At 49.1% G+C, this 16,429-nt stretch overlaps 4 protein-coding genes across 4 annotated transcripts; 2 read left to right on the forward strand and 2 right to left on the reverse strand.

The window, feature by feature from the left end:
* Nucleotides 1–266: 266 nt before the first annotated feature.
* Nucleotides 267–3,379, reverse strand: RhiXN_11473 (37S ribosomal protein S22, mitochondrial; the record flags this gene model as incomplete). Its single annotated transcript, XM_043331288.1, has 9 exons — nucleotides 267–745; nucleotides 990–1,214; nucleotides 1,277–1,391; nucleotides 1,460–1,624; nucleotides 1,675–1,824; nucleotides 1,887–2,012; nucleotides 2,094–2,439; nucleotides 2,498–2,690; nucleotides 2,749–3,379. 9 exons carry the CDS (start codon nucleotides 3,377–3,379, stop codon nucleotides 267–269), a joined length of 2,430 nt encoding a protein of 809 aa, XP_043184798.1.
* A 156-nt stretch (nucleotides 3,380–3,535) lies between these two features.
* RhiXN_11474 (membrane-associating domain protein) lies at nucleotides 3,536–4,368 on the forward strand (the record flags this gene model as incomplete). The annotated part of the gene is made up of 7 exons (XM_043331289.1): nucleotides 3,536–3,572; nucleotides 3,629–3,666; nucleotides 3,716–3,879; nucleotides 3,929–3,966; nucleotides 4,021–4,093; nucleotides 4,153–4,221; nucleotides 4,272–4,368. The coding sequence occupies 7 exons, from the start codon at nucleotides 3,536–3,538 to the stop codon at nucleotides 4,366–4,368; spliced, it is 516 nt and encodes a 171-aa protein (XP_043184799.1).
* Nucleotides 4,369–5,180: 812 nt separating this feature from the next.
* Nucleotides 5,181–7,198, forward strand: RhiXN_11475 (uncharacterized protein; the record flags this gene model as incomplete). Its single annotated transcript, XM_043331290.1, has 5 exons — nucleotides 5,181–5,253; nucleotides 5,322–5,440; nucleotides 5,496–6,895; nucleotides 6,949–7,130; nucleotides 7,182–7,198. 5 exons carry the CDS (start codon nucleotides 5,181–5,183, stop codon nucleotides 7,196–7,198), a joined length of 1,791 nt encoding a protein of 596 aa, XP_043184800.1.
* Nucleotides 7,199–7,407: 209 nt separating this feature from the next.
* RhiXN_11476 (1-phosphatidylinositol-4-phosphate 5-kinase) lies at nucleotides 7,408–16,356 on the reverse strand (the record flags this gene model as incomplete). The annotated part of the gene is made up of 18 exons (XM_043331291.1): nucleotides 7,408–7,482; nucleotides 7,535–7,689; nucleotides 7,742–7,903; nucleotides 7,951–8,041; nucleotides 8,094–8,222; nucleotides 8,272–8,375; nucleotides 8,423–8,593; nucleotides 8,641–8,840; nucleotides 8,893–8,976; nucleotides 9,024–10,344; nucleotides 10,391–10,548; nucleotides 10,602–11,224; nucleotides 11,323–13,460; nucleotides 13,944–14,197; nucleotides 14,310–15,356; nucleotides 15,440–15,527; nucleotides 15,591–16,219; nucleotides 16,289–16,356. 18 exons carry the CDS (start codon nucleotides 16,354–16,356, stop codon nucleotides 7,408–7,410), a joined length of 7,497 nt encoding a protein of 2,498 aa, XP_043184801.1.
* Between the last annotated feature and the right edge of the window lie 73 nt (nucleotides 16,357–16,429).

Raw genomic sequence — 16,429 nt, forward strand, 5'->3', positions numbered from 1 at the left:
TGTGTGGCATTCCTTGGTGCTCGCAAATAAACACACCAAGATTGTTTACTTTGCAACGCAAGTTCTGGCTATTCAATGAATCAATCTAAAATGATAGAAAAGATGAAACCGGTGTTCAAGCTATTATGACTTACGTCTGTATTCATGCTTTTCGTGAAGTACTGGGGGAAAGGGGGAGTTCGTGTATTAGGATCAGTGCAATGTGGTATGGATACAGTAAACATTAATTCAGTATAGCGTAGGGCACCGTGGAGACCTCTGTGCGCCTAATCCGCCCTCTTTCCAGGTTGGCTGTTTTCCCAATTTTTTTCCATCTCGGCCTGAATCTGGGTGGCGAGTTCGCTTGCCTCTCTATTAAGCCAGCTATCAGTTTCTATATCGGGGGGAGCTAAATCAGTGCCGGCGCCCCGACGTCGGGACTCTCGTAGCCCTTTGCGTCTTGAATTGTCTCTCGACTTTCTTCGCGATGATCCAGCTTCTGACTCCACCTCGAACGCGTTTATGCGATCCTCATCGATACTGTCGGTGCTACGCAAATCATCCAGCTCCGAAGTCTCTGACTCGATGTTTGGCTCATCGGCGGCGGGCTGGGTGTGGGAGGGACCAAGTCTACGAATTCCACGCGTTCGGATTAGAGGTGTGATGCGGGGTGGGTGAGGAAAAGCGTCCCCCCAACTTGCTTTTCGAGCGTCATAGTATGCCTGTTTACCTTGGGAGCGAGGGATGGTTATGCGCGCGATCGAACCTATAGGGGCAAAGATGATGGTCAAAAACAATGGTTGACTAAATCGGAGCCCAAGTTGATCAATCGATGGATGAACAAACAATGATTGTATGCGTGAAAATAATCTCGTGATAGGCGACGGGGACTATGCCCGAGGCACTAAATGGGCGCCAAACCCCCGAAACGAGTCATAGTAGAAAGTAGCATGCTCTCCAGGTGATGGGTCGAGGAATAAGGTGTGATCGAGCGCTCAAAGTTTGCGTACCTTCGTTCGTGCAAGTATCCATGATCACATGTCCGCTACGCTTCATTGGGGGGTAAATTATTCGAGGCCATGTTCCGATGGCACCACGCAGTACCTCTTCTTCAGAATTTTGTTCGACAGACTCGATAGGCTCCTGGGTTTGACCCAAGTCATTTCGTTCTATTCCTACTTCATGCGCCATGCCTCCGTGTCCATCAATCCAGTCCACACTCCATCTTCTCCAACCTCCAGTACTTGCCGTCCATGTCGGTCTTTCCTTTTACCTTTGGTTTGGCCCTTGCGCTTACCACCTTCTACGACTTCCTCCAGTCGCATTTTTTCAGCGGATTCACGCCCAACAGCTCCAACTAAGCCCTTGGCTGCCGGGCTGCCGTATTGCTGGGTACGGTGAGTCACAGGGCCCTACGGAAATGAAGTCAGTCATTGTGAAGAGAATTGGCTGGCACATTGAGTTGTTTTGATGTACTCACCCTCCCTCTCCGTATGACCACATATGAGTAGGCCACATCTTCGTGGCCCTCACGCGAATGTTTTGTGTGTCGCAGAAAAGGCGGCGTCTGAACTCGCTGGGTGAAATGGCAAATATCCCGAGTGTTTGGCGAACTATGTAGCGGGCATGCATGAGAATGGGGACACTGTCACGTGTGGTTAGTGACCATGTCGATATACGTAGCTGCCTACTAACAGGAGCGAGTACATGGCTTCCCGGAGCCCTCTGATTATCCTCTGACCCCTCGACTCGAGAGTCAAGTTCCTTTCTTCCCAAATCCAAGAGCAGTTCTCTAGCTTGTGCTACACTATCAAACCCTGTGGGAGTTCCATGATCGATGATAACCTTTACCCGATAATCTATGTCAGATGATATAGTATATACGTGAACAATTAGAGGCGACTCACCATCCACTCTGCCCCAGACTGCCACATTTCTGTGACCATCCGCTTGCGTGCGGTTCCATCAGGAAGCTCCGACAGAGTGAATGCGCATAGAGCTAATGACTGTTCAGGTACGGGCAGTTGAGTATTCTATATGTGGTTCAGTTATGAGTAACATTCCCGATAGCAATGACGAAAACCAAGAGAATTGTTTAGTATATGCGCACACACCTTTCCCCAGAAATCTTGGTACAGAACCTCGCATTCACCTATATTCGTTCCCTTGACCAATCGTCTCGCCAACTCTGTCAAACCACGTCTAGAGTCGAGTAGCATGTATTTTTTGAGTGTGGATATTGACCATGACTGTTCACGTGGAATATTATTCTCCAGATTATGCAGTGTAACCGAAGAGGTTGGAATCGAAGGGACAGATGAAGGCCCGACGCGCAAGTGGTGAGGGGACGCGGATATGGGTGTCCAGGAGGTCGGGTTAGCGTTTTCATCGAGTGGTTTAGACGGGTCCTGTCCGGTTTCTGGAGCCGAGATTGGCTCTCGAAAGGTTACCAAAGCAGCCCTTCAGAAAATTAGTATTCATATATAAGGTCTTCCCAATGAGTGAGCGCGGCACATACCACAACCCCTGGCCAGTCTTGCCCCCAAAATCAATGACGGTCTCTATTCGGTCGTCACCCTTCCCAGGTCCAGATATTCGTTGGGATATTTCTCGAAAGACATTGGCTGTAGCGGCATAATGGGCTGGCATCACGACTGTATTGAATGCTAATGCTTCCCGAGGGCCGAGCTGAACCACTGTCTTGTAATTTCCTAAGTGGAAGCAAATCACGGTCAATAGTATTGAAATATTATACCTGATTTGTCATACCTTTGGTACTAAATGTGAGTGATGGTGCAGTACTCGATAATTGCCATTCAGGCTTGAGATTTGACGAACGCGCATTTTCTGGCTTGTGATAAGGTATTTTCGAGGGACCCGAGCTTGAAGTTGTTGGCTGAGTGTTTGGTTGTATGGGATAAAAGAATAACCGTTTAGCATCCGAACGTAGTTGGTGTTTGTCGGACTCTGCGAGCGTGAGTAGGAACTGAGCTGGATATTGAATTGTCTCACCTTCAACGACCCTACTAACGGCATGCTCAAGCTCCCACGGCAGAACTACCATGCCAACATGTTTCGTTCCATATACTGCCGCGGGGGATCGCCTCTCTTCTCGTGGGCCGTCCCAATATGAGCCTTCGTGGGTTTCTGCTCCTCTCTCGGCAATCTCGTAACCCTCATATTCGGGAGGGAGACTATCAAAGGTATCGGTCTCTTCGACTTGAAGCTCGGGACGCTCCACATAGTGCTTGGAGCCATGGCGAAATTTGCGGAGGAGAGATAAATCCGTGTCATGGAGCAATTGACTAAGAGCTGGGTCTAGTTGCAGCGGTGCATTTGGTGCATTCTGTGTATTTATCGCATTCTGTCTCAGTCTCGCCAGTGTCGCCCGAAAACTCATCTTTAGGCAACGATGGAAGCAAGAGGACTGAGATGATCGGCAATGGTCACGTGCGTCGTGGCGGCGCTTATAATCATGTGATGAATGTCTCACGATTTTGTTTCCTCGTCCGACCGAGCTCCCGACTTTCAAACAACTCCCACCAACGCAAGCAACATGGGTCTCTCTACGCACGTCCGTCGCGGTCATCCCAGTGAGCATCTGTTGTCGCATTCAGTGTATATAGGAGTGGCTGACCCATGGCTTCAGTCACCTTTGGGCTCCTTATATTCTTTGGAATTATCGAAGTATGTCGTGTATGCATACTCTCTGGCGTTTCTAACTATACAACTACAGGGCTCCATTGCAACATGGCTCACGGCCCGGTACAAGCAGCATCGGAACTGGCTCAGCATTTCTGTTCGTGACCGAACCCATCTTCTCTTGTTCACAAGCTGGTGGACCGTGCTCCTCTCAGGTAGGCCACCTGATGCTGTGTTGGCGTTGCCGTTAGCACTGACGTCAGTGGCTAGCAATTATATTGGCACTTTTCATGCGTTCAGCCGGCAGTAGGCTTGCTAGCGCGCTCGTTCACCTAATCTTCCTCGGTAAGCAGCCATTCTTGATAATGGTTCCGCCCCTTCTTATTCTCCATTGTGCAGGAATTACTTGGGTATTCTGGACAGCGGGCGCCGCATCTATAACGGCCAGCATGGGCGGCGGCATCAATTGCTCGTACGTCATTATTCATTATGTCATCACCCTGCATTCATTTAGTAACGTTATCATTTCAGACGCGTCGCGGAACAGGTTACCTATTGCAACCAATTGAATGCGTTGATGGGGTTCGCATGGGTCGAATGGTGAGTTTAGCTTGTCTTGCCTGTCTTCCAACTAATATTTTATCATATAGGGTCTTGACGACTTTTGCACTTTTTGTGGTCATCATTTGTGCCGTCCGCTCGGCACGCCGTGGTGATGGAACCCGTGGCGCTCTCGTCGTTGACTAGTATATCCAACGCAGATTATAAGCCTTTTCATGGACTTTTCTCCATCAATATTGACTGAAGTTGCCTTTTTTTTTTATTACTTTACGCCACTCAGTTTCCCCAGTGCTACCAATGTCTCATACGATCTCTGTTGTTAATTAGTGTACGGGCCTAGTGTTACAGTAGAATGTAGCCACATTTTTACCATCAAACGGACGAGACTAGAATGTGACACTACAAGGTATGTTACTCGAGGAGAAACATTGATCTCTAACTTAAGCGTCCCAAGGAGTTAATGTAATGACAATGCTCGAGCTGCTATAGTAGTTCATATGATTTCATCTAAAGTGGTTTTATAGCGGTGCGAATTATGACTAAACTTAGAGTATATTGGCTGCGTAAAGACGGCGCCTCCTGAATCCCATTGTCTTTGTTTGGGACAATCAGAAATCAAGTTGTGTCCAAAAAAGGAAACACGCTGAGCGAGAATTGAACTTATCCAAAAACACTTACGGAAGGCGAAGATGACAGCCATGTCACCACCAACGTGTCTGTGTAGTCGCTGGGTACATGTACATATATTTTTCAGATATGTAGACTAGCCTCGTCATATTTTTGGTGTAATATGCATGATTGGTTTTTGGGAATTTGGATAGGCAAGAATTAGGAAATCCAAGCTGTCGGAATTTAGCGTTGTCAGAGTGAACCTCCGCATTTCGAATAAGAACTACATTGGTAGCATCACCCTGCAGACATCCACCACACAACGTACAGCCCTACTTCATCCTCATGGTGTGCATCATTGCTACCCTCGAGGCTTAATTTCGACCACCATGTACATTAACCAGATAAAACGACTCCCGATGGACCAACATCTTGACATCTGGGACCTCATTCTCACCATTTGTCTGCACTTGGACACGGGAGAAAGTCTACCTTTACTCCTCTTCTCACCGTTAGCAGACAATTGTCAGCTTTGGCCACTGCGCGTATCTGGGGAGATCTCGGCAGCTTGTATCCACTTCTTGCCCTTCTCTATAACCGGAGTGGCAGCTATCAGGACTGGGAATGGAACGCGATTGCTCAAACCACAGTAAGCGCGCGGCACTCTTGTCGTTTCTCCATAGTTGACAATTGTGCAAATGCAGCGCTCCCTCAACGCACAGACCATCGGCACCGGCGAGCTCCAAACCGGCGCTATCAACTGGAGCCGGTACGAGAATTATGCCGCTCACGTGCATACTATAACAGTCAAGATCGATGGCGCATACCGCAACTGGGTTTTTCTCCTCCCCATCAAGCGACTGGCGGCTACTCGTCGTCGCGAGCAGACTACCGCCGATGGGCGCACACATCATTATTTCCCTCCTCTTCTACCCAATCTAGTTTCCCTTACCTTTGAGTTGCAATATTCCCAGAACTTGGATCATGCGATCGCTGTGCTCACAGCGCCTAGCACCCAACTTCTTGGTGTCGAAGCCTTGGCTGGTCTGATGTTACTTATGGCACCAACCCTCCGGGCCCTTTGTATAACTTGGAAGAACTCGATATCTCAACTGTTTACCGAGATACTTGATCGATATACGCAAGGTCTTGGAACACCAGCCTCTTGCGCTGATTTCAACTCGGGACTTGTTGGATCCGACTATGGTTTTGTCGACCTAATACTGCCTGGCGACTATCTAACAGCTATTCCTCGCTCTCAGTCACTTGTGTCTTTCAAGGGGTTCTCTGCGTCTCCCTATATGATGGAGGCGTTGGCTCTCCTTCCTAACCTTTCTGAAATCGCGCTATACCATATGCCTGGTCATCAACCAATCCCGCTTGCTCATGAATATGTACCGAGGCTACCCGTCCAGCCTTCTGTACGATTCCCGGCTCTCATCCATTTGCAAATCCTCGCTTGTCATAATAGGGTTGAGGAAATACACCGAATTCTTACCCATTTCCCTATCGAATGTCTTCAGAGCCTTAGCCTTGAATTTTCTCAAGCGCATGGAATACCCTCGGACAAATTTATGGGCCCGTTGTACGCACTCATCGGAAACCAGGGCCACTGTCTACGCGCATTGAGCCTCATCTACGACGCTGAAAAGTGGGATTACATCTCCCCGACTTGGGACGTCGAAAGTAAAGTATATGCATTTGCGCCTTGGTCATCATTTTCTCAATTGATCAACTGCCACAAACTTGAGTCGATAGTCATCAAATGTGCAGGAATCTACCACGGCCTAGTTTTGCCCCCAAATAGCATTCAAACTTTAGGCGTGGCGTGGCCTCTTCTCTCTAAACTCTGCATCTCTGAAACGCTTCTCGGCGTTGATGTCGTCGAACAATCCACCCGTCCACGTCTTGTCGATATGCGGGGACTCGCAGAGCTTGCTCTAGCTTTCCCCCGGCTCAAAACCTTACATCTTACCTTGGATGTGGATGACATATCCACTTTTGGACGCCTCCCTGTCAGCGACGAGCGACCACCTTGTCTCCCGCTTGATCTGGATTTGGGCTATTCTCCCTTGGTAGGAGATATAGCTGAGGACGTTGCTAGGTGTGTGATTTGTTACTCATCACCATCTTATCTAGTCGCTTATACGCATTCAGGCAATTACTTTTGATTTGGCCCGGCTTGAGATCCTTACGGACTTACTGGAAAGAACACCGCCCTGTAGGCGTGCACGCGATTTATCTCACAAAATGGCGCGAAGTAATTCGCCACTGTGGTCCATCGGTCGTTGACGGACATAACACTGACAAATGTCATGATGGACATGAAGAACAGGCTTGTAGGTCATTTAATATACATATAGGCCGGACTCTGACTCCAGTTTTTACAGATTGGCGAGCGATATGAATACCACACTTTCAGTGCATACCCCTTTACCCTAATTTTATCGACATTCGCATTGAAAGAGGCTGTGTGGGTCGAAGTTGCAAGAATCACGTTTTGTATTATATCAGAATGCACGGTATAAGCTTATATTCTACACGTGAAAGAAAAGCAAAATAACAAGGCATGAAGAACGGCAAGTGGGTGGTATCACAACGTTTGATAGTGTTCTATCACGAACGTTGGATCGATTTGTCTGTCTCCTGTGTTTCTGGTGAATCACGGATCTTCATCCATCGATCAGGCAACTGGACAATGGGCATGAGTATTATTCAATGGTTCACTTTTGAGTATACACACCAAAGGGAAGTATTGCTCCATTGCAGCACGGAATCGTACCCCGTATTGCTTGGGTATAACAATCGTAGGCCCTTCGCCTTTATTGGTACCTCCAAGGACTTTTTCCTTCATAAGATTCTCAAACTTCTTGTCCCATGTATAGGTTCGGATGAAGTCTGCCCAAATACGTTTGCAAACTCCCCAAGATCGCACGAAAAAGGAACTCACCAACTATCCCAATAACTAACTGGTTCTTCGTATTGTCCACACCAACAACCATCGAGTAATCCATGACATTGGCATCTTCCAGGAATTGGGTATCATTCCAGATAGCGGTACGAAGAATGCGCTTTGCATGTTCTCTCAAATAGTAAGGTTCGGTGAGGGAGGCTGAGGCATGTTAGTTTATTTCAAACCGTATTATTGAATGGACACACCTTGAACAAGGTTTTCGTCCAGTAGCACTTCATTCTCGCGACCAGTTTTTCGTACCTTCCTTCCGCGCGTCAGCCCCTTTAAATCGTAAACCTGTTTTGGCATGTCAAAAGAGACCTTTGCGTCGGTAAAGAGCTGATCTTACATGCGCAAACTTCCGATCGTATAGAAGATTTTCCATCACCAGTAGATTCATTTTCACAGATTTGCCTGCCATTGGGTTTTTCAGGCTGATTTGATAGAAGCCGAAAAGCTTGGCCAAAACGCTGGGACGCTACCTTGATAGTTAGAAGCATGGCTCGCTATAGCAGTAAAGAACATACCCCTTCGCTCAGTGCACTAGACATGTAATCGAAATACTTGGGCGCAAATTTTCCCATGTCATCCGCCTCTTGTCTTGAGAGCTCCTTGGCAATAAATCGTTCGTCTAAATAGTGCATCAGTTTTGTTCTAATGAAATAACAATAGGCTCACCTCGGGTCCTAAGGAACGCCGATCCTGACTTCCCTCCGGCTGCATCCCACTTTATACAACGTGCAAGGGATTCGATCATGATCTGATCGCAGTCACAGCTCCGTCGCAGGGCTTGGAATTGTTCTGCATACAGGACCTTGCAAGTAACAGTAACGTCACCACTTTGGTAACCTTTAAAATAGTTAGACTTCGGTACACTGCCCGACCCGCTTACTTACTATAAGTTTGGTGAGAAACAGTCTGGGGATGCTTCAAGACATCTGCTGGGTCTGGCAAGTCATCATGGCTAATAATGCCCCACGTCGAAGGTGCTTCGCCAACCGAGAGGTTGTCTGGCATGAAAACCTCTGGTTTCTCGGCGAGCTTATTGTGCTTCGAACTGAGAGCCCTTGCCATATTGATGCGGTAATCATGCGCACTGAAATACACCCATTAAACTTTGCGGTCCTAAGATTCTGCGCTGAACTAACCTAAGAGTGAGAGCGATGATAGAGGTTGGCTCGTCTTCCCGCACTGTGATATACGATTCAGCAAAGACATGATCCGTAGGGGCACTGTACTGGCATTTAGTATGAATAAGTTCAATCAAGCGAACACTCACGCTGGATATGAAAGATTCATCGCGGCATACTCCCGTGCCTGTATTCGTGATAACGCCGAGGACATCCGATACAAAAAGGATCGTCGGTCTGCGCTAGCACTCATCTCCGCTTCACTGTAATTTCCTTGTCCTAAACCAGAGTCCCGGGGTCGAATGAGAGGAGAAGAGGGCAGAGACGATTCGGGAGTAAAGTCCAGTATATGATTGGGGTGCACTTGCAACTTCGTTTCAGTATGCTCGTTGCGTTTCCCAGAGTCATTTATATCAATAATCTGCTGGTCTTGATCTTTATCTCTCGTAGCCGGCGCTGGGAGGGTCATAGAGTGCGCTGTGAGGTCCGAGACGGACAATATGGGATCCAACGTATCAACTCGCAGTTTGTTGGGATCTTCCTCGCCTTCGTCTTCATCATCGGCCTCGCTAGAAGAATCGCCGCTTTCTGATTCGTCATCCCGTAAAGCATCCTCGTAATTGTTGAAGATCTCCACTTTGGGTTTGGCAGTTGCAACCGGGCGAGCGCGGCGGCCACGAATGATCGCATAACGCCGATTGGCCTTTTCGTTTTCCTTGGATAAGCGTTCAAATTGGCGAATTTGCGTTGCTACTTTAGACCCAGTATTGTTTATCGTAGATCCAGTAATGCGCCGGGTACCTTGTCTGCTAGAGATACTTGAAGTTGTGTTCCGCACGGTTGAGGGATCACGAGGTGGATTTCTTGCTAGAGCCTTTCCCTTAGTTGACTTGTTGAGGTTCGGAGATACTTTGCGTGTGGCAGTGAGTGGCTCGAGCGTAGCAGCATTAGTGTTCTTAATAGTAGATCCGGTGGTGGTCCGAGATAACATGGGTCGCCTTGGAAGATCAAGCATCGAGTGCGTGGGCGATGAACGACCCGATTGGATTGTTTCTGCAAGGGGTAATGTGACCGGTTGAACTGGGGCCGGTATACGTGAAGGACCTGCTTCGACCGTGCTCTGAGTTTGACGCGGGGCGACGTTTACCGCATAACTTCGTTCGAAATCGGAACCAAATGTACGAGACCTTGGCTGAAACTTGGACTTGCTAACTGGGACTTTCGGACGCCCACGGACTCGACGTGGCTGCGCTTCGGAATCATGCTCGCTATCCGACATGAATGAGGTTCGGGCTAGCGGCCCATAACCGAAGGCGCCAGTAGCAAAGTTCTCGGGCAATACGGCCTGAAACTGTCTGACAAGGTCGGAAACACTGGGCTGTGGCCGCGTGCGCCGAGGCAGTCGGGAAACTCGTTGGGAATACTCTGACGGAAGGCATCCTTGGTCTCGGCGGTAGCGTCGTGTCGTTCCTGAAGGGGCGACTCAGTTTGTACACTACTCGCAATCGATGTCCACCATCTTTTCCCAGGTTATCAATATCCACAATGGGGTTGCCGGGTATCGTAGCTGGGGCTGGCATAGGACCTTGATCGTCTGCACGAATTTTCGGTTGAATGCCCGAGTTTTCCAGAGAGATCTCAGGGCGCGTTTGAGGGGCAGAGATGGTCGAATCGCTGTCACCGCCTTCTGATTCGCCATGTTGCGATTCGAGCACTTGGGCATCTACTGTAATTCATCTATGGGCAGCGCCTCGACTGAAATGTTGCCTGTTGCCACCGCCGGAGGTTGATCCAGGTCTTGTCCAGAAATCTCAGCCGGAGACGGAAGATCAATGGAAGATGGCCGCACATCGGTCTCTGAGTTTGGCGGTTCAGCGCAACTATCGACGTTGGATTCATATTCGGATGCTGACGAGACAAGTTGGCCTGACTCGCGTTTGGACCCGGTCTGGCGTCGTTCCGGGTCGACAAAGCGGGAAATCACTTTACGGTCCATGGTACTGAACACGCTCCCCATTATCTCAGGCACGTATTTAGATATCTTGTTTTGAGCTACCGATCGACGAAAGTCTTTCTCTGTGCCCACATAATATCCGTTTGGAAGATACAGCCTCTCCAGTTGGCCAAACTCATCATCGAATTGGGTGATAATACGCTGCCAGATTGGGCGTACTCGACCAAGCTGAAGTGTATCCGTGGTTGAAGACTCTTCGTATTCTTTGTAAATGAGCTGTTCGATGTGGTTGCGCTGGAGGACCGAGCGTTCACGCATCTCCCCCGCCAATGTGGAAATGTTTTGAGCTTGCTCGGGGTGTAGTTGAGCAAGTTGAGCAGCTGCGTCCGCTGCAACCTGTATGCGAGAGAGGACTGAATCCCAGTATGCAGTGTTTCGTCGAAGCATTGGATATAATCGTCGTTTTTGAACGAAAGGAGTGCTTGTGGTCGCACGCGAATATGGGTAGGAGGGAAAACTAGTTCGTGTAGAGTTACTTTCTCTGTCTGAAATCGAACAGTCATCCCATGCCAATGGAAGTAACGAATATGGTGCTGATATATGTTGTGTGAACACCCAGCGCCGTGCATAAGAAGGACATCGGCCGGGTAGAAGTGCAGCTCCAAGAATTTGGCAAATGAGTAACGACCAGCCTCCTCGCTTAAGGGAATGAGTGGAGTGCTTTGCATGCAAACACGACAAATACTCCAAGTCGTAATACCCTCGTAGAGCGGTGCATTGAATTGTTTTGCCCCTATCCGGCCTGTCCATGGTTCGGTTGAGATTAGGACTTGGCTCTCGTTGTGGACAAAAACTTGTGTGTGTGCGATCCGGAGCACATTGCAGTCTTTTGCTTCGCAGACAGAGTTGGCAGGAATGCTACACGTTTCCTCGATAAAGTGTGCAAGAGACTGGTCACCTTCGCCGTAGTAGTATTTATATACGAGTTCGGGGCGGAAACATGGACGGTGTGAGTTCTCCATTTGTCCAAGATTGGCTGATCCGGTCATAGACGACGAACCACTGGCAGTGGGGATTACAAAACTACGGAGAGCAATTTGTTGATATTTCTCCACCGCAAAGTCGTCCCGGTTTCTGCGTAAGTACCATTCCCATTCGCGGCGCATGACGTCGTGGCGTTCTTTCGCATCAGCAAGTCGAGCTTCGACATCCAACTCCGAAGGAGAACGGAGTTCCGGAGCGGAGATGGCCGGTCCAGGCGCGAGTGGAGAGGGGGCAGGGGTGGGAATGCGGGAAGGCACCGCAGGTAAGTTTATTGAAGAAACGGAAACAGTGGAGCGGAGGCTGGATAGACTTGCGCTAGGATGAAGCCTGGGACCAGATGGCTCGTCAGCTGGACCTACAACGATTACAGAGGGTGTGCTTTCTTTGTCTACTTGATACTCAGAGTTTGCATTCTGGGGCAGGTGCTCCTCGGATTTGGTCACTTTTTCCCGTTCTTTCTGACGTTGTTCTTCTCCCCACTCTCTCTTGATAGAACGAAGCTGATCATCCGCCTCCTTCATCATCCTCACAGGCCAAGGGGGAAAGAACCGAAGCGTTGCGCTCACTGAGATAAATGTTGTTAAATACGGGCGCAGGCTGGCGTTAATCTGGCGAGACAATATTACGGCCTCATCTTCTGCCTCGTCATCGGTAGAAAACGTATCGTCATCCTCGAAAACTGGTGAAGGCTCGGGGAGAACAGGTGAAATCCACCGGGTAACGCCAACTCCTGACTCTGAACTAGGATCGTTGGCCACCTTTGCACTGAGGCCAGGGAAAGATTTGGCTCGCGGGCGCATAAGAACGCTGACATCCCCCCCATTCGTTGGTATGCCACTGAGGCTATTACCTGTAGTCGGTGTTGGGACGGCTTCACCTGTGACGCCTGGCATAGTAACAACACAGTCCTTCCACAGGAAGCTCTCCATCTTCAAGTTCCGTACAATGAATGCTATGAAACGCATGACTTCTTTTAGTTTCTTGAGTGTGTCGAGATCGGCCCCGCGGAGAATAATGGTGCATCCGGATCTATGTGAATCGCATCCTTCGAACCGCATATACGACTTTCGACGACCGGGGATCAGATGGTGATCATAAGTCTGTATTTTGAACCGTGCGCATTCACCCAGGCGTGGACCACGATGGAGCGCGGGTATATCAGGCACAACCTCAGCACCAGTCATGCGCGAGACAAACTTGGTCGATCGAGGCGGAACCGCTCGCGCAACGGCTACATTCGCGGCCATAAGATACTCCAAAGCAAGACGCGAGACGGTGCGCTCCACAAGAACCAGACGTGGGCGTAATGCCGTGATGCGTGCAACAAGATTGCGTAGGTATTCGCGTTCTTGGGCAAGGATTGAATCAAGAGTAAGGTACTCATTTTCGCGGCGTTGCCATTCGAGTGAGAAGGCGAGAATCATTATCCGTGGCAAAGGCAAATCTCGCTTCATTTTTTTGTGTGCAAGGTTAGAAGAGATTACTGCGCCGTCAACGTATTCGCTATCTCTTGGCCGGCCACCCGGTATCTTCTTGATCTTAACGAAGTGCCGAACATCCATATCGACATTGGCCCCACCCGAAGTCGCTATTACGGGTAAATATGCGGCCGCAAATCATAGATAGGGATAAACAAAAAAGGATGCCAAGGGGTAGATGATCATCCCAAAGAAATTACAATTGTCGCATAGGAGTATATCGCCAGGCCGGCCCAGATATATATCCACAAATTTATTGCAAACAAGCAGATAGGGGCCAATGCGTGAACCAAGATTCGCAGAGAGTGAAACGTGTTGTCAAACACGGTGGGGAATAGGGGGATATCGTAAGTGCGAAGACGAATTAATGCCGTATGCGCGATTGCGAGGCACCCGAAGACAACCCAGATCAGTGAATGATAGATCGGAGTGGAATTCAAGAATGATCAAAGCATAGAAGCACCGTGTAATCGAGGATAAGCCAAAATGACAGGTGTGCGGGTGAGTAAAAATTGAGGTGTAACCAGCCCGCAAATTCAATCGAAGATAAAATGAACAAACTCGTAGACACTACGCGGCATAAGAGGACTTACAAGCTACATTCAATCTCGATGCCAGCTTGAGGGAAAGCCGTAGGAGTGTATCCTCCCACTCAGACGTCGCGCCTTTCTCTGGTATACTTGACTTCCCGCCCTTCTGGCCTGCATTTTCATTTGCTTCTTCATTATTAGCCCCACTGTGCGTAAAAGTGCCCTCCTTCGGTTGGTTAATTTGTGCTCGGGACAAGAGTTGCCTGATCATGATACGTAAATGAAACATTGAAACCGCGTTAAGCTCGGCTGCATAACTGTAGGAACAGCATGTTAGTCAAGCCACAAAGCGAAGTTATGGAGTCGAGGCAGGGGATCGAATTTGACCGTTGCACAATGGCGCAGATGTGAATAATCAACATAGCTTACGCGCTGCTCTCCCTCCTAGTCCTCCAACCCAGGTCTCCTTCGGCACTGATAGGGCTGAACTCTCCTAACCGGCTATGCACGCGGCTCCTAAGATATGGAGTTCGATCCCCAGCGTGCGAACTATGGAATGAGTCCATCCTTCCTCCAGTAAACGATTCAAGTCGATTCCCAAAGGAATTGAGTCTCAAGCGATCACCAGAGCCCAGTCGGGGCCTCTCTCTTCCAAATGCAGAGGCTGAATCCCTTCTCGGTCCTATCCCAGGAATAGGCACAAGGCCGGCGGGGGTTTCGGGCGACGATGCAGATGCAGGGAAAAGAATAGATGATTCGGTATTGGGCGTAGATGTATTGGTTGGAGCAGTTTGGTTCAGCGCAGACAGGCCTGGTGTGGATGCCGCTGCATTAGGGATAATGGCGGCCGTTTGATCCATGACAGCAGCCCCGGTTTCGAGCTGAAGCGCTCCTGGTGAGTCAACAACGCCAGAGGTTGGGCCCGGAAAGGCAAAGGCCTTCCCTCCCTTTCCTTCTCCAACTGCGACGTTCCTTCTAGCTCCGTTGCTACTATTTCGGCTCGTCCTTTCAAGATACAACTCCATCTCCTTTTCCCCCATTCCCTCTTCTCCCACTTCTAGTTCATCGTCATTGGCTCCACGACGAAAAGGCGCTGGTGCTGGTGCAGGTTCGGGACTGAACAATATTTCTGTTGGTGTTTGGGGACGTGAGTCATCGGAATCATGTGCTCTATATTGTAGCCGATGGCGCAAGGATAAATCCCCTCTGGAAAAGAGAGGGAAGGGCTCATCCGTTCGGCGAGGTCCAGTTGCAGAGAACGGTGATGGAGGTTGATAGGATTGCGAAAGCGACATGGAGCGTTGATGATAATGAAACGGGTGATACACAGGAGCAGACGTAGCAGCGGAAGTGACACTACGCCTATCGTCGTCATCGTCCAGACCTTCATCCTCGAGAACTTGCAGGCAAAGATTGCAAACACGAATCATGCCTTCTTGCCCAAAACGGGTTGACGAAATGATATTGGCAGCACATCTAGAACAGAATATTTGACCTTTTAAGGAATCCAATCAGTAATAAGCCTCGATATAGTCTTATATTTAATGCCCACCACAAACCCGACAGTGATGTTTACGTCGCCAAGTTGTGAATACGCTCTTGCAGTCGTAACATTCCTTGCAGTGTTCATCATCCATCCAGTAGTCTCTAGAAAGACCTGAGTAACATGGTCAATTCCCACCTGTATAGAAACTTGCCACTACCACTTACCTTCTCCACGTATCCGTCTGATGACTTTGCTTATGGATGCTCCTCTCTTTGTGCTCGCCACTGTCCTTACACTTCTGGCATCGTCTGGAATCGCAAACCCTGGGATCGAGGTGCCATATAATCCCTCAACTCCTTCGTATGTTTGGGGGGCGATAGACGCTCCTTCGGCGATGTATCGCGGTTGCTCGACTGCGATTGGTGCAAAAGATACGAGCGGTGGAGCTGGGTTCGACCCACCAGGCTTTAAACTCTTTGTTGCGGGCTTGAGGGATGGTGCGCGTACAGGTGATGGAGGATTGGTTGGTGATGTGACTTTGTTCACCGCTTTATTTGCAGGTTTATTCGTATTCTCGCCAGTGGTAGGAACAGTTACCGAAGGTGTCGGCACGCTAGTGGTAGTGGCACCCGATGGTCCAGTAGCGACAAATGTGTTCTTCATCTTGGAAAAGATAGAAGTGACCAAAGCATAGCCACCCTGTCCTCCGAGATCATCGTCTTCGAATGGATTGTGAGTAGTAAGAGTGACAGGCGAGTCCATCGTTGCTCGTATCGAGCACCTCGCGAGGAGGTGGTGGTCCTCGGATTGTGGAGTGGTGGCGACAAACAAATGACAAAGGTGATCGGAGACCCTGATTTGATGTAATAAAATATCTTCGTCATTGTTTCATGTCACTTGTCATTCTTCCATAGCCACATACTTCTTCAACAAACTATCTCGTGATATTTCGGCGAGGAAGCCGATATGTCTCACTAGAATGGTGCGCATTTGCGCCTATAGAAAATAGCTATGACATATGCCGAGAATTTCCACTGGCTCCTACGAGTCCAGGAACCCTCGC

The sequence above is a fragment of the Rhizoctonia solani genome, chromosome 12, assembly GCF_016906535.1.
Source record: "Rhizoctonia solani chromosome 12, complete sequence".
Classification (NCBI taxonomy): Eukaryota; Fungi; Basidiomycota; class Agaricomycetes; order Cantharellales; family Ceratobasidiaceae; genus Rhizoctonia; species Rhizoctonia solani.